The sequence below is a fragment of the Cololabis saira genome, chromosome 3 (genome assembly GCF_033807715.1).
Source record: "Cololabis saira isolate AMF1-May2022 chromosome 3, fColSai1.1, whole genome shotgun sequence".
Taxonomy (NCBI): domain Eukaryota; kingdom Metazoa; phylum Chordata; class Actinopteri; order Beloniformes; family Belonidae; genus Cololabis; species Cololabis saira.
Genome location: NC_084589.1, coordinates 30,640,594 through 30,663,994, shown reverse-complemented (window position 1 = coordinate 30,663,994; position 23,401 = coordinate 30,640,594). Strand labels below are relative to the sequence as shown.

The 23,401-nt window shown below is 39.7% G+C and overlaps 2 protein-coding genes across 2 annotated transcripts in view; one reads left to right on the top strand and one right to left on the bottom strand.

Moving 5' to 3' along the window:
* Positions 1–3,886: 3,886 nt before the first annotated feature.
* mrpl17 (mitochondrial ribosomal protein L17) lies at positions 3,887–9,545 on the top strand. Its single transcript, XM_061717216.1, has 3 exons — positions 3,887–4,251; positions 8,956–9,024; positions 9,117–9,545. The coding sequence occupies exons 1-3, from the start codon at positions 4,078–4,080 to the stop codon at positions 9,369–9,371; spliced, it is 498 nt and encodes a 165-aa protein (XP_061573200.1). The 5' UTR covers positions 3,887–4,077; the 3' UTR covers positions 9,372–9,545.
* Positions 9,546–16,205: 6,660 nt separating this feature from the next.
* tmem145 (transmembrane protein 145) overlaps positions 16,206–23,401 on the bottom strand; it is a 71,963-nt gene continuing 64,767 nt past the window's right edge. The window contains exon 15 of the mRNA XM_061717201.1: positions 16,206–18,151. Within this exon, the coding sequence (XP_061573185.1) occupies positions 17,909–18,151 (243 nt within the window). The 3' untranslated portion in view covers positions 16,206–17,908. The remainder of the gene's footprint in view (positions 18,152–23,401) is intronic.

The window sequence follows — 23,401 nt, the reverse complement described above, 5'->3', positions numbered from 1 at the left end:
TAGTGACCGAAAGTACAAGATCGCAGATACAAGCGACCGAGATGATTTTCTCCGCAGGGTGGCTGGACACTCCCTTAGAGATAGGGTGAGGAGTTCGGTCACCCGGGAGGAGCTCGGAGTCGAGACGCTGCTCCTTCACATTAGCCCCTTTCACACAGCCAGTTCGAGGCGGGAACGTTGCGCCTTTAAGCCGCCTCGCTGTTCTGTGTGAAAGTCACGGAGGTGGAATGGGGGGGCCAAGTGGCCCCACCAATAAGCCGGCAGCGGAGGTAGTCACAGAGCCGTCACAGAGACGAAACGGGGTCTGTGTGAATGACACAGCCGGCATGCCGGGGCCAGCCGGGGCCAGCGCTGACGCTGTCGTCACGCCTCTGATTGCGGAACGCCCGCATGCTGTGTGAATTTACAGACGGGAGCGGCGTTATGCCGGCGTTGTATGGTTCTGTGTGAACCAACAAAGGCGGCGTATTGGCAGGACTTCTTTACACCAATATTGCGGAATCTCTGTGTGAAAGGGGCTATAGAGAGGAGTCAGCTGAGGTGGCTTGGGCATCTGTATCGTATGCCTCCTGGACGCCTCCCTAGGGAGGTGTTCCAGGCATGTCCCTCCGGGAGGAGACCCCGGGGAAGACCCAGGACATGCTGGAGAGACTATGTCTCTCGGCTGGCCTGGGAACGCCTCGGAAGAGCTGGAGGAAGTGTCTGGGGTGAAGGAAGTCTGGGCATACCTGTTGAGGCTGCTGCCCCCGCGACCTGTGAACGGAAAAGCGGCGTACGATGGATGGATGGACTTTTTTTCCCTTGGTTAAAGCGTTTTACTTTGTCAATTTTGTTCCTACCTCATCTAAAATAATCTGAATCATATGTTGTTTTATCAGTCACTGTTTAAGGCCTTTTTCTTTTTTTTATTTCACTGTTTTCTCCTGACTTTATAAAACATTTCTAAGCTGAAATGCTACAGTTTAAAAGTTGAATTAAAGCAGTTAATGACTTTGGATTCAACTGCTCTAAATAGGGGTATACACAGGTTATAACATGTAACAAACTTATTGTATTAAACTCCCAAAACATTGGAAAATTACCAAACAAACATTATTTGCATAGTATCAGTGTCCTGTTCCTTTCTGTTTTTGTCCAATAGAAAATATAAATTCCTAACTTAAAAACCATGCATCTCCCCTTCTTGCAGATAAGGTAGAGTTTTAAAGAGGTTTCACATTTGGAGAAAACGAAAAAGTCAATTCTCAGAGGGGGTCCACAACAAATCTTAAAAAGTGATCCTACTGTCATGAGATAAGGCCTTTTCTCTGCTGCTAGAGGCTGTAAGAATGAGAATCCTTTAGAAAATCATAGATATCTAACCTCGTGACAAGATCACCAACAGTAAGAAGCAGTCAGTCAACTGAGTTAAATATAAAAAATAATTATTTTATTATAAAGTCAGAATCATGACAGAGAAAAAAAAAAAAAAAAAAAAAAGAGGATTTCAGGGAATACAAAAAAGAAAAACATTTTGCTACAAAACAAAATGAAAGGAGACAAACTAGGTATTTAGATACCACTAATGACCAGGGGCCTCATGTACGAAGACTTGCATGGATTTCCTTCTGAAACATGGCGTACGCTTAAATCCAGAAAACGTCCTACGCACAAAAAAATCCAGATGTATGCGTAGGCATGAATCCAAGCACATTTCCTTTGTACATCCCAATCAACGTGGAATTGAGCGCACATGTAGGAGTACCAGACTCCTCCCTGTCCACGCCCCCATTTAAATATGCAAATTTATTTAAATAGGCCCTGCAGGTGAGATTCCCCTTTCTGCGCGATCAGATAAGACAAAACAAACGATGAGTAAGACTGGAAAGAAAAAGAATTTCACTGAATGTGAGGTGGAGACGCTCCTCAGTGAGGTAGAGGCGAGGAAGAGAGTCCTTTTTGGCACGCTGTCCTCGGGCATAACTAGTAAACGCAAGAGGAGTGAGTGGGACCGTGTGTGTGAGGCGGTCAATGCTGTGGGGTCAGAGCAGTGGACACACACAGAACAAAAAAAAAAGTGCTCAGACATTAAGGTGGAGGTGAAGCGGAGGAAGTAGGTAAATTATGTGCAAAATGTATGTACAGTTTCCATTTGTTAATTTTATACACCACTTACATGGATCACACACTATTGCTGTAAATTAACGAAGCGAAGTGCGCCGGGGAAAAGGTGAGGCTGATAGTCATTTCAAACTTTACGCATGTGTCTCAAATTTTACGCATGTGTTTATTGACATAAGTACTTTACACACAGAGACAATCAGGGGCTTGTTAGAAAGCTCTGAAGCTGTAGTTTAACCAGCAAAACACAGCAAGTCACAAACTTGAACCACTGACTAGTAATGATGCCGTGAAGACAGGATGATATTTAGGGGTGCACATGCTCAATGCGCATCTGGGGGATTAATATTAGGACAATTAAACGGATGAATTATTTACTCACCAAGAAGCCACCCATCGCGCACGGTGCCAGCTTGTAGTCTGTTCCCAACCATGCTGTTAGTTAGAATGAATGAATCGTGCATTGAACCAGGCCACCTCGCCACAATGTTTGTTAATTGCATTTGCGCATCACATATAATCTGTACATTAATGGAATGAAAATGCTTCCTGTTAACGTACACATATTCATCCAGTGATGGAGCTCTGATTAGGAAGACCGGCTCTCGCTGCAAATTGCGCTTTAATGTTGGCCGTTTAAACAGGTGAATGTGTTAATTGTTCATCAGTGTGTCTCTGATGTGCACATCACTCTGAGGGCTAATTGTTTTCACATTATTAACGGTTTCCCAGCATCACCTCTAAGTGTCGCCAACGGACCAATAGCTGTGGAAACGTGCGTACGCCAGCCATGAAGTTGGTGTTGGGCACCGCACATTTCCACGGTAATTTCACTCTTGATACATCTGAACGTTTGCGTGGAAAAGGGCGTACGCCACGTTTTTGTGCGTACGCACCCTTTGTACATGAGGCCCCAGATCTCCAAAGTGCAATAGTGCTTTGAGGTTCCCAGACTCACTAGCTTCAGTATACAAAAATCACAGTGATATCAAAAAGGTGCTCAAGCTCGGTCTGAATAGACACAGTGGACTGGAGCAGGCTACTTGCTCCACAACTCCTGCAGACACAAAGACCCACTTAAATATATACTGTTTGCCAGGGATGCATATACATAAATACACCACTGGCCTGGTGCACACTCGCCTCAGTACGGTTGACTACTTTACAGACACACTTCACACTGGGCAACAGGACCTCTGTCTGGCTTCTTACTGTTTAACCAAAACATATAGAAGCATCAGCTCTGAATCGGTGTCAAAAATACCACACTGAAACAAGGAAAACAGCTTAACAACAAAACAAAACCCTTCACATTAAAAAGTAGTACCTGCTCTACACCGGCTCATGCATACCAGCAACTACCCCGTCAGTGAAACTGCACGGCCGACAACAGTGACACAACGCTGCTGCTGCTGCTGGTGTCACAGGTATTTATGTCCTGCCTCAAACACCTGGCCAATGGAAATCTTCCACCTGGTCACAGATACTTAGAAATGTTTTTATAATGTCGTTATAGGGTAATATTATAGCTTTTAGACACAATTAGACATTAGGCGTGAACGCATTTTTCTGCCTAACACCTAAATGCTCATACCTAAAACAGTCACAACAGGGGATGACAAATATCTTGGAATCGAACCGTGCATATTTCATTGTTAGTTTTATTTAATATGCAAATTTACTTCACGGAGAAACATCCAGCATAAAAAGAGACCTCCAACAAAGTGTAGTCACCGTTTATTCTGCGGAACTACTTTCTTGTACCAAAGAGACAGTCGGACACATTTGATGACGCACCCTCAATGTCAAACACGGCAGGAAATTTCTCATTGACATAACCGACCATTGTTTTTATCTGCTGATGAATGCTCCGTTTTTTTTGTTTTTTCGTTAAACGTCGTGTAGGTAAACTGTACACATAAAGGTTAACGGTCTGAGGTTTGTGTCGCGTTATTGCGGACTGTTGTAGGCGACAAGATGCGCCTGACGCTGCAAGCGTGGATCTCGCATGGGCGGATGGCCCGCAGGATGGGCCTGGGCCCGGAGTCCAGGATCCACATGCTGCGGAACCTGCTGACGGGACTGGTCCGGCACGAGAGGATCGAGACCACGGTGGGCCGGGCCGACGAGGTCCAATTCTACGCCGAGAAGGTGCCGAGCCCCGCCGGGGTCACACACACACACACACACACACACACACACACACACACACACACACACACACACACACACACACACACACACACACACACACACACACACACAGCCGTATACATGGATGCTGCTGGATCACACACAATTTGATTTGATTTGATCTTTATTCATCTTGAACAAAACTATTAAAAAACCAGTTTTGTTCAAGAAGGGACAGGAAGAAGCAAATGCTTATCTAGTCCGGCCCCTTCTTGCAATATAAGAATATCCGATATATAAAAGAATAATAATAGCAATAATAATAATAATAATAACAACAACAATAATACATATATACAGTATATACCCTTCTTCTTGACATATAAAAGTAATTAAGACAAGTGAGTCAATAATAAAAGTAGCTAAAACGAATCAAGGCATCAAGCACAGTAGAGAAGAAAAAAAGTCAATGAAAAAAAATAAAATAAAAAATCATGGTCATTATAACATCAAATGTTGGTAGTTCAGTAGAATCTGCTTATAGCAGCGTTTGAATAGCCTGATGTTCTTGCAGACCTTCACACTTTCATCAAGATTGTTCCAGAGTGTTATACCATACACTGAAATGCACATCTTTTTCAATGTAGTATGAGCCATTGTCTGTTTAAAAGTGCGTTTATTCCGTAAATCATGAATATCATCTCTTTTCCTAAATAACGTTTGGATTTTTCCAGGTAAACTATTATTCCAGGCTTTAAACATGGTCTGCGCTGTTTTGAATTTCACCAAATCTGGAAACTTGAGCAAATAAGAATTTAAAAACAAATTATTCGTATGATCTAGGTATCCCTAACATGAAACAACATGTTTAGAATTTAGAATGTATTAAAGGATAGCCCCTTGAGATGTAACATCTCATTTTCAAGGGGGTCCCATAAAACATACATTACAATATATTACATTACAGTACAGACATACTTGACATAAAACAAACACAGACATCTTGCTCATCCTCCCACACACAACCCCCACCCACATAAGTCTAGTTACAAAGTAGGCTAATTAAATAACCGAAACAATGAGATAAATATAACATAACAGAAAGAAACGAAAAAATAAATAAATAAATAAATTAAAAACATAGGCAATTTGTTTTAAAATGAGAATATAATGCTTAAAAAAAGAGGTAATAAGACGCTGACGTCCCTGACTCCCCCAGTCTGGCCTTCGGCAGGAGGGTCCCCCGTTATGAGCCTGGTCCTGCTCAAGGTTTCTTCCTCCTAAAGGGGAGTTTTTCCTGCCACTGTTTGGCTTAAGACTTTTCTCCCACTATGGGAGTTTTTACCTGCCATTGTTTATGTAATAATTGCTCGGGGGTTTATGTTCATGTTCTGGATCTCTGGAAAGCGTCTAGAGACAACATCTGTTGTATTAGACGCTATATAAATAAAATTGAATTGAATTGAATTGAGAATGCAAAAAGAGGGGAAGATTATTCCAATCTGATGGAGCTTTAAAATAAAATGATCTTTTCCCAACCTATTTTAAAATTCTAGGAACAAAGAAAAAAGGCAAATTCATATGTCTGAGTGAGTATGGAGAGTTATATGGAATCATGAGTTCTTTTAAATATGGAGGACAGTGAAAATAAACGCATTTAAAAAGGAAGTGAAGCCAGTGAAACTGCCGTCTAGATTTGGGTTGCAGTTCAATGAATCAAACATAAAACAATGATGTGTTCTGAAAGGACAACGTAACACAAATCTACATAATGAATTAAATAATACAGTCAGAGGTTTAAGATGGGTATCTGGAGTATTTTGATAAACAATATCTGCATAATCAACAAGTGGTAGTATGAGTTGAGAAATTAACCGACGTTAACCGAAATTAGCCGACGAGGTCCACTTCTACGCCGAGAAGGTGCCGAGCCCCGCCGGGGTCACACACAGCCGTCCCTGCATGGATGCTGCAGGGAGCACACACATGAAACAATATGTTTCAAAGTTAGATCTAATATACTTTCCTTCGTTCGTTTTTGTTTATTTCGAACATGTATAAAAAAACAAGAAAACAAATACAGGTGGGCATCCCACCACATAAAGAAAAAAACAACAACATCAAAACACATATTTCAGTTACATGTTCGAAAAGGAATGGGAGGAAACAAACTGATTTAATCCCACCCCCTTTCCACAACTAAACATAAATTATATGTCTGTATTATCTTTTATACTATACACTAATTTGTATAAATATATATCATTTTTACAAAAATAACCTGTTTAATACAAGATATAAGCTCTATCGTAAATATAATATAACTATGATATCGATATAATATAAGGCAAGGCAAGTTTATTTATATAGCACAAGGTGATTCAAGGTGCTTTACATCGACATTAAAAGCAGCAAGACATAATTGTACAGTAAATAAAATTATGAGAAAAGGAGGTAAAATAATAAATAAAATGATAAGAAAAAAAAGTAAAATAATAAAAAAGCACAAGCTGTTAAAAATAAGGGCAGTAGAGTACAGCAGGTAAGTATTTAATTTAAGAGTAGGCTTGAGTAAACATATAACTGTGATATAAATATAATACGTAAATCCAAGTATATACCCAGTAATCATACAAAGACAGCATGACAAATTAGCAGAACACACAGCTGGTGATCTTTAAACCCAGTCTTCACTTTTATACTTCAAACAAACTATTTCTTTGTATTTCTTTATATACTCCTGAAATGTTACTGGAAAAGAATTGGCGGACGTTAAGTGAAGATTAGGGTTAACAAATTTAAATTATCATTTGAAAATTTAAAAGTAAGGTCTGGAAGAGGGTTTTTTTTTCTCCCTACAGACTCATTACTCCGGCACTTTAGAACCAACTTGTTGTACATTTTTTCTTTGAATATTATTTGCTCTTTTGTATTGCACCAATCACCACAACAAATTCCTTATGTGTGTTCAACTACTTATATGTGTGTTCAACTACAAGAAACTTCTTTCTGATTATGAAATACTGTTGGTATTTAGAGAGTTTTCAGACTTTCAGATCTTTTTTGCTTTCATGTTTAGTTAAGTTTAGTTTAAGATCATATATTACTGCCTTTTTCCCTTAGAGAAAAAATAATCCAATCCAAAGAACAAGATATTTCTATTACTACTTGTTAAAGTCTCCTTTGGTAGAAAAAGCCAGCCTCTTTTTCTCCCTAGAAAACCTTCCAGACATCCAGGCTTTCTAGAGATTATCAGCTTCCTCCGCACACGTTTGGATTAGTTAAGACCAAGCTCTGGCTGTATCCCCGGAGATTTTACAGCGTTTGATGGAAGCAAGATCAGGCCTGACATCCTGAGCATTTACAGAAGTGTATCCCAATCTTGGTACTAAGGACCTCCTGCCCTGTGTTTTTAAATGTTTCCCTGCTTTAGCACTGCTGATTCTTGTCATCAAGGCCTGTACAAGTCTGGCCATGACCCTGGTAGAGAAGAATTGTTTAAGTTCTCACATCTCCAAAAGGGAACTCTGGATCTCATTCATATTGACGAGTCTAATTTGCCAATTATGACTCATCTTGGATCAATGACTAGATTAACAGTACTTTAAATCATTCAGCAGTGCTTATGTCTTTGGACGCTTGAAATACAGAAGAGAAGCTTTGGTATCCTTTCAAACTGTGTGTTGGTACAAGGCACCAGATCTATCAAATGGGACTGACAGACATGCCCCCAGTTATTCATTTTCACTTAAATTGTTCAATACTCTCTTAGTGAAGACTAATCTATGTAGTTACATGCTGATGCTAAGGGGAAAAACATATACATATATCTACTAGGGCTGGGTATTGGGAAGGACCTCACGATACGATACGCATCACGATACTTGAGCCACGATACGATACAAATTGCGATATCCCGATTATGCGATATATCCCGATATATCGCGATATTCTACATAGTTCACCGAAAAATTTAAAAATGCATTACACATCTTAAAATCCAAGTTGTATATATGTACATCAGATGATAGTGATAATGCATTGGACAGACTGAGTCAAAACAATGTAATTCAAACTTTCCATTTTAATTATGCAACATATTTGCATGAAAAAACACACTGAAACACAATGAAAAGTGCAGTGTGTGCATTATTCTTAGATACAAAATACTCAAAATAAAATGCAGTGTCTCACCCACACTGAAATTGAAATCACAAAAATACAGTACAGCTACTTGCCCCTGACTTAAAATGACAAAAATAAAATGCAGTGTCTCACCCACACTGAAATCACAAAATAAAGTGCAGCTAGGGGTGGGCAAAAATATTGCTACGGCAATATATCGCGATACATACATTGAATATCGATATCGTATCGGGAGACTATGTATCGCGATATATTGCCGTATCAATATTTTTGCCCACCCCTAATATCTACAAGACTGAAACCAAAATGTGCTGCATATGTTGTACATTTACATCAGATTATTCAAACAGATAAATGCTTGTTTAATAAGTGCACTAGACCCTTAAGAAAGATGTTCCTGCAGATCCTCCTGTATGCTCCATTTCTCCTGGACTAAGTGTAAAAGCCACAATAGTACATGAAAGTTTTATAATGCTCCTACTCATTATTTTTACATGAAGATAAGTTACCCAGTTTAAATTCTGTTTGACTTGAATTTGATCTGACTGTTGGTGTTTTCTTGCTTCATCATTTCAGCTGATTGATTATGCCAAAAAGGGAGACACCGATGACAAGGCGATGAAAATGGCCAGTTTTTGGCTGACGGTAGGTTTCTGCAGCTATTCTCATAAAGTTACAAGCTGTGTAACACAAACAATCTATGTGACGTGTAGGTTATGTTTCCCTTTGTCCTCCAGGAAAAGGACCTGGTCCCAAAGCTCTTTAAGGTCCTCGCTCCTCGGTTTGAGGAACATTCTAAAGGTTACACACGGATGGCACGCCTTCCCAGCAGAGAGAACCTGGATAGAGCCAAGATGGCTGTCCTGGAGTACAAAGGCAACCCTTTCCCACCTCTCTATCCTGTGAGAAAGGAGAATGAACTGACTCTCATCAACCAGCTGCTCAAAGGCTACAGAGAAGAAAGGGCGCAAGCGTTCGCTGCAAAAGCATGATTGTGATGTTGGGAGACTTGTGATGCTGCAGCTTGTGGCTTGAAGAGACTGATGCATTTTTTTCACCAACCCATCATTTGAAAAAGCTCAAGTGTCATCTGAAGCTAAGGACAGTTCTGTTAAAGACAACATTGAACTGATTGTATGTTAATAAATGTTATATCTTCAAACGAAGGTAACAGATTCATATTATTTCCTTAAATATTAATCAAAACACTGGAGGATTGGCTCACACAGACACAGATATGTAAAAAAAATATATATTAAAAAAAAAAATATATATATATATATATACACACACACACACACACACATACACACACACAGTGAAAAAAAGTATTTGGTCAGCCACCAATTGTGCAAGTTCTCCCACTTAAAAAGATGAAAGAAGCCTGTAATTTTCGTCATTGTATTTTCATTGTAGAAGTTTTACTGAATTAATTGGTAAATTCCTGGATAAAGAAAGTATTTGGTCACCTACAAACAAGCAAGATTTCTGGCTTTCACAGACCTGTAACTTCTTCTTGAAGAGGCTCCTCTGTCCTCCACTCGTTACCTGTATTAATGGCACCTGTTTTAACTGGTTATCAGTATAAAAGACACCTGTCCACAACCTCAAACAGTTACACTCCAAACTCCACTATGGCCAAGACCAAAGAGCTGTCAAAGGACGTGAGAAACAAAATTGTAGAGCTGCACCAGGCTGGGAAGACTGAATCTGCAATAGGTAAGCAGCTTGGTGTGAAGAAATCAACTATGGGAGCAATTATTAAAAAATGGAAGACATACAAGACCACTGATAATCTCCCTCGATCTGGGGCTCCACACAAGATCTCACCCCAAGGGGTAAAAATGATCACAAGAACGGTGAGTGTAAGGGAAAGAATGAATGGGGCCATGTATCGTGAGATTCTGAGTGAAAACCTTCCATCAGCAAGGGCATTGAAGATGAAACGTAGCTGGGTCTTTCAGCATGACAATGATCCCAAACAAAAGAAAAAAAGATATTTTAGCACTGGCATGGAAGCACCTGTGTCCAACTGGACTCTCAGCAGTCTGACCAGCACTTATCCAGCTGTAACCTCCTATGTGATTGTTGTGCTTGTGTTCTCTCAGATGTAAGTCGCTTTGGATAAAAGCGTCTGCTAAATGACAGTAGTATAGTATAGTAAACACATCACCCGGGCAACGAAGGAGTGACTTAATAAGAAACATTTTAAGGGCCTGGAGTGGCCTAGCCAGTCTCCAGATCTCAACCCCATAGAAAATCTTTGGAGGGAGTTGAAAGCCCGTGTTTCCCAGCAACAGCCCCAAAACATCACTGCTCTAGAGGAGATCTGCATGGAGGAATGGGCCAAAATACCAGCAACAGAGTGTGTAAACCTTGTGAAGACTTACAGAAAATGTTTGACCTCTGTCATTGCCAACAAAGGGTATATAACAAAGTATTGACATTAACCTTTGTTATTGACCAAATACTTATTTTCCACTATAATTTGCAAATACATTCTTTAAAAATCAGACGAGTGATTTTCTGGATTTTTTTTTTTTTTTTTTATTATAAAATATACAGTACAGATCAAAAGTTTGGACACACTTACCTTTTTGTTTGAATGAGAATGTGTGTCCAAACTTTTGGGCGTCTTATCTTTTTAAGTGGGAGAACTTGCAAAACCGGTGTCTGACTAAATACTTTTTTGCCCCACTGTGTATATAGATATATACTCCACCTGAATTGCTTTTCTTGTGAAGGTAAATCTGGTGGTTTGATGAGACAGACGATTGAAGCTGCAGCAGCAAAAACACACCTTATTCTTACTTTCCAATCATTTTTGAAACCCAGTAGTTTATTCTTCTGCAAGGAAAAAGTTCTCCGTTAATCAAAATCGGATCTAATATTTACACACAGATGCAGAACAAATAACAGAGTTGTACTTTTCATGTCTTTCAAGGACATTCCTCTGTGCTAATGACTATTTCCCACTTAAGGACTTGAGTGTGGGTTGCAGACGTGTCCCTTTCTTTTATGAGAAATTCAGTTACCAGCCGAGACTCGATCTCAAATACTTCAACAGGACATAAGAGTATAGTGCTCTCTGATTTGGCACTACATGAATAAAGCCAAACTGAATAACCCGTTCACAATAAAGCAAATTTCTTCCTGAACTCCGCAAATATCGCTGTGAATCTTCAAAAATCAGCTGAAGTCAGTAGAAGAAAAACCTTACATATATTGCAGGTTTGCAAAGAACTGGTGTATAAAAACCTCACGCTGATGCGTTTATCCAGACTTGGGGCATGGCAGAGGAAGTATTAGGGTCTGGGCCTGCCAGGTCCTTTGCAACCACTGTGGAAACCGTTAATACAAAGTCGTAACAAGAAATTCAGCTGGATAATCTCCGAGTAACAGTCAGCGCTCTGAGGGTCAGGGAATGTTGCCAGACCTGCAAGACCTGACTCCCACATACCAGTACAATCATGTTTTCAGGACACTTCAAGGACATTTATAGGGTTAATAAAATGTTTCTTACTGTCCCTGTGTCCGAGGAGTCAGGGGACACACACAACAGCTCAATGGATATTTGAAGCACTTCTTTTGCTTCAGATTTTCTTTTAATTTTAGTCCAGATGGACAAACTACAATTTTGTGTTGATGAAAACTCCCCCACTCTAAAGCACTGGGTTGAGTTATTGCTTTCTGTGGCTTATACTTAAAGGAGCTTGAGGCTCCTTTTGAGAAATGACTCTCTAGCGCCACCATTCACCACAACGGCCGTTGGGGGTACTGCAGCCAACAGTGAAGCCGGCACGGGAGAACGGGGAGACGCACATGCAGCGTCATGTGACGTCACATCCGCAGCCCAGCGCGGGAAATTCGGGACCGAATTGCAGCACATTTTGCAGCACACAGCCTGTTCAAGGCAAAGGAGAGATACACTAGAGGGCTCATTCTTTTGGGTTTGGAACGCTTCATCTGACATTATTACTAGAAAACTTAAAATGTATACGGATTTTTTTCATAAATCCTGCCACAATCCGGCCTCAAGCTCCTTTAATTTTAGTTTAAACCTTTTTAATTCATTTTGAAATTTTTTATCCCATACATGATTTCTTAGTTCCTTCCCCCTAGTCTTTGATGAAACTGCAACTGAGTGTCAATGTATGAAAGGTTCAGGGAGTGATCCAGCATCATACTTTAGAGTCCCTGGGACCCAGTTTCCACTAGCTTGGAGCAGGTTCTGTGTTGGTTCACGCACAAGACAATTTTCCAAAACCCAATTTGGTACAAAACCTGAAAAAAATGGCTCAAACCCAAAAACCCTCTGATGACAGCGTACCTTTGATGTCATCTTTCGACTCAAAGCCGGTGAAAATGTATGCTTGTTTGATGAAGAACACATCTCCACAAATCCTGGATAGAAGCAACACAAAAACAAAACTAATTGGGTTATTTAAAAAAAAAAAAGGCAGAATTACACTTCTCAAAAAATAAAGGGAACACTTAAACAACACAATGTAACTCCAAGTCGATCACACTTCTGTGAAATCAAACTGTCCACTTAGGAAGCAAAACTGATTGACAATCAATTTCACATGCCGTGGTGCAAATGGATTAGAACAGAGGCGGAAATTATAATAATTATTATTGGCAAGATTTTGCAGGTGTTAACCACAGGCCGCGTCTCACTATCTGTGCTTTCTGGTTGATGTTTTGGCTATTGATGAATGCTGGCGCTGATTTCACTCTCGTGGTGGCGTGAGACAAGTGGCTCAGCTCATCCAGGATGGGACATCAGTGCGAGCTGTGGAAAGGTTTGCTGTGTCTGTCAGGCCAGTTTCCAGAGCCTGGAGGCGCCACCGGGAGAGGTGGAGGAGGCCGTAGGAGGGCAACAACCCAACAGCAGGACCGCTACCTCCGCCTTTGTGCGAGGAGGAACAGGAGGAGCACTGCCAGAGCCCGGAAAATGACCTCAAGCAGGCCACAAATGTGCAGGATGTGACAGACGTGAAAAGAGTCTGGAGACGCTGGGGAGAACGTTCTGCTGCCTGCAACATCCTCCAGCACGACCAGTTTGGCATTGGATCAGGAATGGGGTGGGGTTGCATTTCTTTGGGGGGACGCACAGCCCTCCATGTGCTTGCCGGAGGTAGCCTGACTGCTAGGGGTGGGTATTGGGAAGGACCTCACGATACGATACGCATCACGATACATGAGCCACGATACGATACACATTGCGATATCCCGATTATGCGATATCCTGATTATTATATTCTACATAGTTCACCGAAAAATGTAAAAATGCATTACACATCTTAAAATCCAAGTTGTATATATGTACATCAGATGATAGTGATGGATCTTAAAATCCGAGTTGCACGTTCATCAGATTATAGTGACAATTCATGGGACAAACTGAGTCAAAACAATGTTTTATTATAACTATACAAGCTAAAGTTACAACATATTTGTATATGTTTTTCATATTATTTACATCATATGAAATTAACATTAAATTTAGTATGAGGTTGCTTTAATTATGTGGCAAATGATAATAAACACAAGAAAGATGGAACTAAAACCAAGGACAGGCACAGTGATCAGTCAGTATAGATATAAATCCATAAATAAATAAACCTCTGTCCATTATTTTTCATTTTTTAAGGACAGGCAATTGTGTTATATAAAAAATAAATTATAAAATGAAATAAAACGTGAAATAAAACCTGAGCTCAGTGCAGGGCCCTCCCAGGGTTGGTAGAGAGTGGCAATGCCCAGGACTGTCACTTAGGTAGGAGCACTGGGTGATATAATGGGAAAAAGATCGGGGATAAAAAAAAAAACGATATTCTGAATTTTGAATATCGATATTGAATCGGCTGGAAAAGTATCGCGATATATTGCCATATCGATATTTTTGCCCACCCCTACTGACTGCCATTAGGAACTGAGATGAGATCCTCAGACCCCTTGTGAGACCATATGCTAATGCGGTTGGCCCTGGGTTCCTCCTCATGTGGCTGGAGTGTGTCAGCAGTTACTGCTGGACGAAGGCATTGATGCCATGGACGGGCCCGCCTCTTCCCCAGACCTGAATCCAACTGAGCACATCTGGGACATCATGTCTCGCTCCGTCCACCAACGTTGGCACCACAGACTGTCCAGGAGCTGGCGGATGCTTTAGTCCGGGTCAGGGAGGAGATCCCTCAGGGGACCATCCACCATCTCACCAGGAGCACGCCCAGGCGTTGTAGGGAGCTCATACAGGCTCATGGAGGCCACACGCACTACTGAGCCTCATTTTGATGTGTTTTAAGGACATTGCATCACAGTTAGATCAGCCTGTAAGGTCTTATTCCACTTTAATTTTGAGTGTGACTCCAAATCCTGACCACCATGGGTTGCTAAATTTGATTTCCACTGATAATTTTTGTTGTCAGCACCTTCAACTAAGTGAAGAACAAAGTAATGAATAAGAATATTTCATTAACTCAGATCTGGGCAGTTTCTTTATGCTCCCTCTATTTATTTTTTGAGCAGCGTATTTAGTTCTAGGCAAAATAAATAAACGGATACATTCAATATACTACTCAGTTAGTTATTGCAGTGGATGAACCAAAAGAAAGGCGCAGCATCTGATACCTTTGTGCCCTGTAGCATATTTGGGTGAGAGGAACAAAAAATTGTAGTCCCATCAAAAACTATTGATCTGGCTCACCACAATCTATTATTTATGTCAAAGCGTAGAGGATGTCAACGCTGGCTCAGAACAACACTCACATGGATACGAGCCGTCATCAGTACAATAAATGACTGTCGTGCCTCTCTTGCCTCTTGTCAGAGCCTGCTGGTGAACAGCTCTGCTGTTAAAACGCTTCCACAGATAATGATGCGTGTTGGCCACTGCAGACTGGGCTGTAAGAGTTTCACTAACAGCCAGTTATATCTTTTTAAACTATTGCATTGGTCGGACAAAAACTCTCAAAGCGCTGTCAGAAACACAATTGTTCAGTAATTGTTTGCAGCTGTGTGAGTACAAGAGTAAGACCAGGACATTGACAGTGAAACAATTATCCCTCCCAAATCAAGAATGCAACAAGGCTGGACATTTTCCCTTATGTATTTTCCTTTAATTGAGAATGGATTTGAAATATGATTTATACATTTGATGTACTCATTTTTACTTACCGTATGTCCGTGTCCCAACTACCCCCAAATTGACAGGAAGCAAATGACACACACAGACCAAGGCAAGACCTTTAATAAAACCATATCTTTTTTTTATTATTTTGGCAAAAAGTGTATATATACACAGCATATTTAGAATTATTATTTGACACCATTAAAATGCATCTGAACAGTGCTTTTGTGATGTGCTCTTAACCGGATCGCTCTGTAAAGCCTAAAAGCTGTGCTGTTGTCTGTCATGCATACATAATCTCCTTCAAGTTCTCTTCCCAAGTCTTTTTGTCATTCCTGTAATTAAGCGTCAGTTTACACAGGGCTGAAGCAGAGATAAAAGGTACCAGTAAGCCTGCCAACTCGGTGTCTACTCGGTCAGGCCACGGCAACAGCGGACGGAACGGCAGACATGCCAATTATGAACCAGACACAAAATCAGAAATAACAATTAATACTCTAATTCAAGTATCATTCCATTTCACAGACTAGTTACACCTCTGACTACACTCTCACAAGTTAAAAACACAACAGTCTCGACATCAGCTAACACCAGTAACATCAGCAAGACTTCCACTGGAAAATCTGTGGGCTGGTAGCCAAGTAGCACAGTTAGTCTACATCAAGATAAAACCACAGAATTTGTCAGTGTACTGATTTATATATATATATATATATATATATATATATATATATATATATATATATATATATATATATATGTGTGTGTGTATGTACACACACACACTTCTCCCTTTTTCCAGTTTTTTTTTTTTAAACAAGTGTGAATTTTTCCCTAAAAATGTCAGGAAAAATGGATGAGATTTTCAGCTTGTATTTACAGTCTTATAAGGTGACATCATTACAGATAAACAGACTAAGATCAGGAACATTAAAGTGCTCCATGCAGGACAGACAAAATGTACAGTTGTGTTGCTGTTTTCTCAGTTCATTTGTGAGAAACTTTTTTTTTAATTTCTCCTCCTTTCTCACATGAGGGGATAAAAAAAACGCAAATACTTGTTCAGCTCTCTGCACTGTAGAAACACTGGGGTGCAAAAAGCCAACTAATAAAAAAAAAATCACATACAAGACAAGGGTAAAGATTAAGTTACTTGTGTTGAAGATGAAAATAATAAAATAAAAAAATCTACTCTTAAATCAGTGATGTGCAGCCAAGAAAATTTCACAAAGCTCTACTGCAGTGTTTGAGTAACTTGATAATCACCCCTGTCCTTGTGCTGTATTGCATCAGTACATTCACCAACGTCCACATACACAGAAATGACAATTTTGAGCAGGCATATTCTGCACTCCAGTGAAAAGTCAACTAAACCCAGCAACTGTATAACAATAGCTTTATTTTGCAGTTCAATCAGTGCAAGATGGTTTTGACTGGAATAACAACAAATTCTGCAGTCAAAAATACTCTGCAGCCTATTGTATGTATTTATAAAGGCATGGACTTCAATACACACAATAAGCAAATATTGAAAGGTCACATGGAGTACATATATCAGTTTTTTGGACGTGAAATACAATACAAACATGCATGTTTTACGAGTACTGTATTTCTAGGTGCCCACAGTAAATGTGACAATTTACAGTTAAACATCAGCATATCACTCCAGAAGAAACAGCTGCAATGAAGGCATATAAGAATATAAATTAACCCAACAGACTCTCTATAGAGTAAATATGTCTATACTTTATCAAAATGTGTCAAACATAAAAAAAAAAGTATTTTCTTAGATTACTATGATCCATGTAATGGCATGAGATTTTCTATGGTCAGCTAGAGTGTAATAATGTGGAAAAACGTGAAAATAAATCTCTGTTGAAATTAAAACTATATAGAACAGTAGATTTCAACAGTTTTAGCTATTTACAAGCTCTTTCAGACACACCACCGAATCCTCATGAATCTTTGAATTAAAGTATTTCAAGAATTTTGTTCATTTCCACATTGTGCACAGCTATCAATCTATCGCCCTGGCTACATCCACTTTGTCATTTTCCACGCCGCGTGCCTTCTACTGGTCAACATCAAAAATTTATTGCTTCTTTATTTTTTACAAGCTCAGCACTAGAGTCTCAGCCACTTCCCCTCGCTCCTCGGCTCTGGTCACTCCTGTTCACAGGTGAAAAGGGACCATTTAGAGATGAGCACTTCTATGGTGATTTCTCTTCTCAGTCCTTTCAATTTTGCTTCCCTTTTCTTTTTTTGGCTGACCTTTTTGTCTTTTAACAGCAACACTTTGAATTATACCGACCGACTGTGCTTTTACCTCGTCCTGTCATTCCGTCTGTTGCCTTCTTAAGTTCCCTGTTCTACCGCCGTCCTTCCCTTCTCTCCATCTTACGCCTTCATTCCAAATGCTCCTCCTCCGTTGCCGCTCTGCATGCTGAAATACTCTGTGAAGGATGGGAGCCGACGTGGCAGCGGAGGTGAACGTGAAGCTGGGCGTGGGGGGATTGGAGGTGGAGGTGGGGGTAATATGGAAGTCAAATCAGCAGTGGTGGTGATGATCTTCTGTTCGCTGTTCCTTGGCACATCTGGCCCTTTACGAGCCACTGTCTCCTCCACCGTCTTTACTGGCTCCTGAAAAAAGAAAAAAAAAAGTTATACATGTTTGACTCGAAGCCTCTTTTTTTACAGCAGTGTGTAGGATCCATACTAAAAAAGTAAGTGCCCACAAGCGAGAAAATGGCATGTGCTAAAAGATTTATCAGATTTATAAAGCCATGTGCATACAAATCGTAAGACAATGTTCAATTTTTAAAGTACATTGGAACGGGATGGAGGACGTGCACCTGAAAATGTGCACATCCTACCTTTTGTATATCTAATGTACATTTAACTACAAACTGTCAGTGTAAAACATGCATGCTGATGCACAGAAATAAAACTGCTATTGAATGCATTTTAACTGAGAGTCATTGCAACAACTGGGAGCACAGTCTGGAAAAAAAGACATTTTTCCGAAGCAGAAAATCGGTGTACTTTCTGAGTCTGGTTTCTGCGGTCCATCAACGCTCGTTTCTTCGTAATTCTTGTATTCATGTCTACTGCTCGTAGTGACAGCTCATCCATCAAGCAGTATTAAGTGTGACTGTCGAAGCTGCATTTACGTGTTTAATCAAGCTGATGGCTCTTACCAAAATAATCCAGATGATGCGTGCCATAAGATGTCAGAATGGAACTCTGTAAGCTGATTACTATCTATTTATCTGTTACCTTGTCCTGCATTAGATTACGAGTCATAATGAGCCTAAGCGTGTGATGTGTGAGGGCTTTTATTCACACAGCCCACAAAAGCAAAACCACAAAAAAGACCAGTCTTTTTATGGATAAATGTTCAATACTTTTAGTTATTCTAAACATATTTACACATTTGAATAAAAGAAAAAAAGACTGCAAATGTAAACCTAAGTGCTGCTCACACTCGGTTTGATGTTTAAATGTCCACTGACCATTTGATGTGAACAGATGTTACTTACATTTTGTTTCGTCCACAATTTTCTCATTAATATAGAGCTCAGTCTTGAGCCACAGTCAAAACATTACAAAGGCATTAGATTAGAAATTAATAAATACACTACCAGTCAAATGTTTGGACACACTTTACTGTTCAAATCAAAGGGGAAAGGGTGTCCAAACTTTTGACAGGTAATGTATTTCATACGGCATTTCTGCCAGTATTGATCCCAAAATTAGTATTTATTTATTGTTTATTTGATGTGGACATATCAATTACATTGGACAAACCAGACGCATCGATTGAGTGTTTTAGCACATGCTAATTCACACCACTTGTCCACAGCTGGCTTTCGGGATAATAAAATAAATATATATAGAGAAATAAAAGCCATAATAACAATACAACAGTAAAAGAGAAGCAGTTTTTCAGATTATATACATACATAAGTGACAAAGCCAAGGGAATATAGTTGAGCGATCAACCGATTGAAACTATTCATGTGAGCACTGTTCTGATTTTAGCTGTTGTTCGAGCCCTGTGTTCAGAGCATGTTGGTCTTTAATGGCTAGAGAGCTCCAAAATGTTGCCACCTTTACAGGAAAAGCAGACCGACAGACTGAAGTCCTGTATCTTGGGACGAGACAATGACCACTGGTGGAGGCTTGTGTGGTCGCTCTATGAGAGCTTTGACGTCTGGTGGCCAATTCAGAAAACAGTAGTGATGCATGATTTACAAACAATTTAAGAGTACTAAAACCCATGACATTTTCAAAGCTGAGAAGGCTGTTTTTTTTTTATATATATATATATATATATATATATATATATATATATATATATATATATATATATATATATATATATATATATATATGGCAGCGATGCCATCTTGTTGGTTTACAGTCCATGAGTTTTATTGCCTGCGTGTATGAGATTATAGGTTTTAATGTGGTTGAAGAAACTAAAATTTGGTATAACCTTCAAATGAACTTAACCTGACTAACAAGCTTTGAAGAAACACATGGATGAAGTTTTTTTTAACAGTAAAAGTTAGACAGTATAATCGAGCCATTCAGAGATGATCAATAAAGCCTGCGTCAGATGCTCACCTGCCAGGTTGGTTGTTTAATTGGACACATGAGTGCTTTACATCCAACTGTGGTGATGAGTGTCTCATCAGGATGCATCTGGCAGTTGACATCTCTGACAGCAGCTTGGTACGTTGTTAATATACATTGTGAACAATAATCACCTGAGAACAGACCCTTGCGGTACTCCCGGGCAATTTACATTCATATGTGACTTCACCCCACTGCAGTCACCGTCCCCCCAGTTGATTTAAAATGACTAATTCTTGTAAAGAACCATTTGCAATAGACTCATTACTATCATTAATTTTATCACAAACTTTCAGACATTTTATTTAAAAGGTGCCTTTTCTTAATCGTTTTTATGTTGCAACACAAAAGCACATTTTACACTCACTCACACACGCACACACGTATAATTAGATGAATGATGCATGAGCGCACTCCAAACCCTCAGCAATGTGAAGTTTGTCAATTTGCCTTGATGACTTAAGTGCTATGAATATTTGATTCAGTTGGTTTGTTGATACAAAACAAAATACAAGATCACACAATATGATCTCCCAGTCAGCTCTCAACTTCTCATCCATTCACCCATTCACTACCCTTCATGGCTGAAATGAGGCTCATTACAGTTTTCTTTTCATTATTAGGAATATCAAGCTAGTATTTAATAAATAGTTCTAGAAATCTCTAATTACATTTCCATTTTTTTCTCATTTATCCAAGTAATTGTTCTACGAGTTGTTTGCTTTTTCAAAACCTTGCAAACCTAAGCTGCTAAATTCCTTTTTAGCAGGAAGGTGCTTCCTCCGTTGTAACCCTGTCAACCCTCCTCTTCCTTTAGATCAGCAAAGGTCGGTGACTCCTGCTGATGATTAATCACCCAAGTTAATTTGATGAGCAGTACCTGGTTGCCACTCACACTCATAAATCCAATATTTTGAATGGATTGTTTCTGCATAGTTTAGCTGAATAATGTAGTATGCTATGTGTTGTTTATTTAATTTGAACCTACAAATATTTAAACTTTGTAAAGCCCAGATAATGTTTTTATTGTTCCTATGAATTCATAGAGTTCGAAGAAAGCATTTTTTCCCATTTGACCTCAACTACAATATAGAGCTTGGTCCCACAATGGTGGGAAGAGGTAGTGTGAACTAATAACATGGCATTCCTGGAAAGCAAGTTCATCAACTATTCAATGCTTTTTTTTCTTTTTTTTTTTTAAAGAGCAGCATTATATTATTCAAATTGAGTTGGTGGAGGCTGTGCGGGTCTCACCATAGCGTGTATGTGGTGAAGAAAGGGACGTAGAAGGGCTGCTTCTCAAGGTAGTGTTTCAAGGAGACCAGAACAGCATAGCAGAACCACACATAGGCAACCAGTTGCAGAGTCATATGATCAATATGATCTCCCAGTCAGCTCTCAACTTCTCATCTATTCACCCATTCACCTACCCTTCATGGCTGAAATGAGGCTCATTACAGTTTCCTTTTCATTATTAGGAATATCAAGCTAGTATTTAATAAATAGTTCTAGAAATCTCTAATTAGATTGAAACCCTTTTCCCCCCTTAACTTAACTCGTGAAAGAAAGGAAGTGCATTGTTTATCATCAACATAGAGGCCAGATATCTATAACAATTATCAGTATAAAGTGTATTGATGTGAACAAAAAGACAGGACACAGTTTTTTGTTATTGAATTAAAGAAAGAAAGTTTGATACAGCTGCAGCTTATTAAATGTTCTATTTTTGTTAAACAGACATTACATCTCAAATGGCACGAATCCCATACATAATAAAACATTGTGCCCAGCAGAATTTTCACAGTTGCTGAAAACGCTGCTCTGTTGAGGTGTATGTACATCAGGCTGCTACGCCTTAGACTGAGTCAAGCCAGTGCGGAAGCATAAATCAAGATTCACAATGGTTTTCAGGCGGTTGGAAGACTTTAAATTGTACTATAAGAAAATGAGGAAATGAATTGGGGGAAGAAAATAAGAAACAACTTCCTCCACCCCAAGTCATTTTTTAATGTAATTTGTTTATAATTTTTTAAAGTCACTGCAGTTTCATTTTATTGTATTAATCTATTTATTTCTAAAGCATGGTTTCTTAATGAAAGTCAATATATTTAAAGGGGACCTAATATGAAAAACACATTTTTTTCTTGCTTTAACATATATAAAGTGGTCTCCCCTCAGCCTGCCAACTCAGAAAAGGAGGAAAGCAACCAAATTCTGCAGTGTCTGTACAGCCGCCCAGATGAGCCATCCAGTGTGATGTGGCTTCTACGAGCCATTCAGATTTGCGCATTTTCGTTACGTAACCAAAATGCAAACCACGCCCACAACTATGAAACCGTGTAACTGCATGAGAGTGTCCGACTATCGCGTCGCACTGCGTGACATCGGACGCTCTCTGTCCATCTCCCTCCAGCCAGCTGCCACTTTATTGAGGTTTTTGTAGTGAAATAAGGAGGTATCATAGAGATAACTTCTGTGACTGTTTCCTACAGCGCTTTGAAGCGGCTTTCAACGCGAGCGACAGGAAGAAAATAGAAGCAGGGCGTCCGACAAATGTTCAACTCAAAGCGGCACGGCGCTGCGCTGCACAGCGCTACGGCCAGTTAAGACAGTCCAATAGAAAATAAAGCAATAGAATTGATTTTGTCACTGACGTTCGCATCGCATGCAGTTATGACACGGTGTCAGGACACGGTAACTCCGCCGGCCGGAGCTTCCACCATTTTTTCGTAGCGGTGTATCGCGTCATTCGCGTCAGGCAGCCAATCAGCACAGTGCCTCATTATCATAGCCTCCCCACCCACTCAGAATCCCGCATAGAGAAGGAGGTTAGATAATGGGAAGATAAAGACAGAGGCTGAATTTCTAATTTATTTAGCAAAAACAATCCAAATCTTTTTTTTAAGACATTCAAGGTCTGTTTAAAATAGGTATTAGATGCCATAATAGGTCCCCTTTAAAGTTTTAACCCTCTCAAAAACATTTAAAAAAAGGAAGAGCTCCTTGTAAGGTTTTTCCAGCTTTGCTCCTTCATGCTACGTTGTATTTGTACAGTTTTAACAACATGATCTCTTATTCTGTCCCTCACTTCCGTGCAGTGTCAAACACTGACTGATATGAAAGTTACCCAAGCAAGACAATACATTACAGCAAACACAGCATCGTAATACGTTTTTGTCAACGTTTCTATTTAAGCTCAATTTCATTGCACTCAAGTGTTTTAATATCATTGCTCGTGATACGTTATACCAT

Coding starts and splice junctions, on each gene's coding strand:
- mrpl17 (XM_061717216.1), top strand. CDS start 4,078: ATGCGCCTGACGCTGCAAGCGTGGATCTCGCATGGGCGGATGGCCCGC. Junction 4,252..8,955: donor TCCAATTCTACGCCGAGAAG/GTGCCGAGCCCC, acceptor TCATCATTTCAG/CTGATTGATTATGCCAAAAA. Junction 9,025..9,116: donor TGGCCAGTTTTTGGCTGACG/GTAGGTTTCTGC, acceptor TTTGTCCTCCAG/GAAAAGGACCTGGTCCCAAA.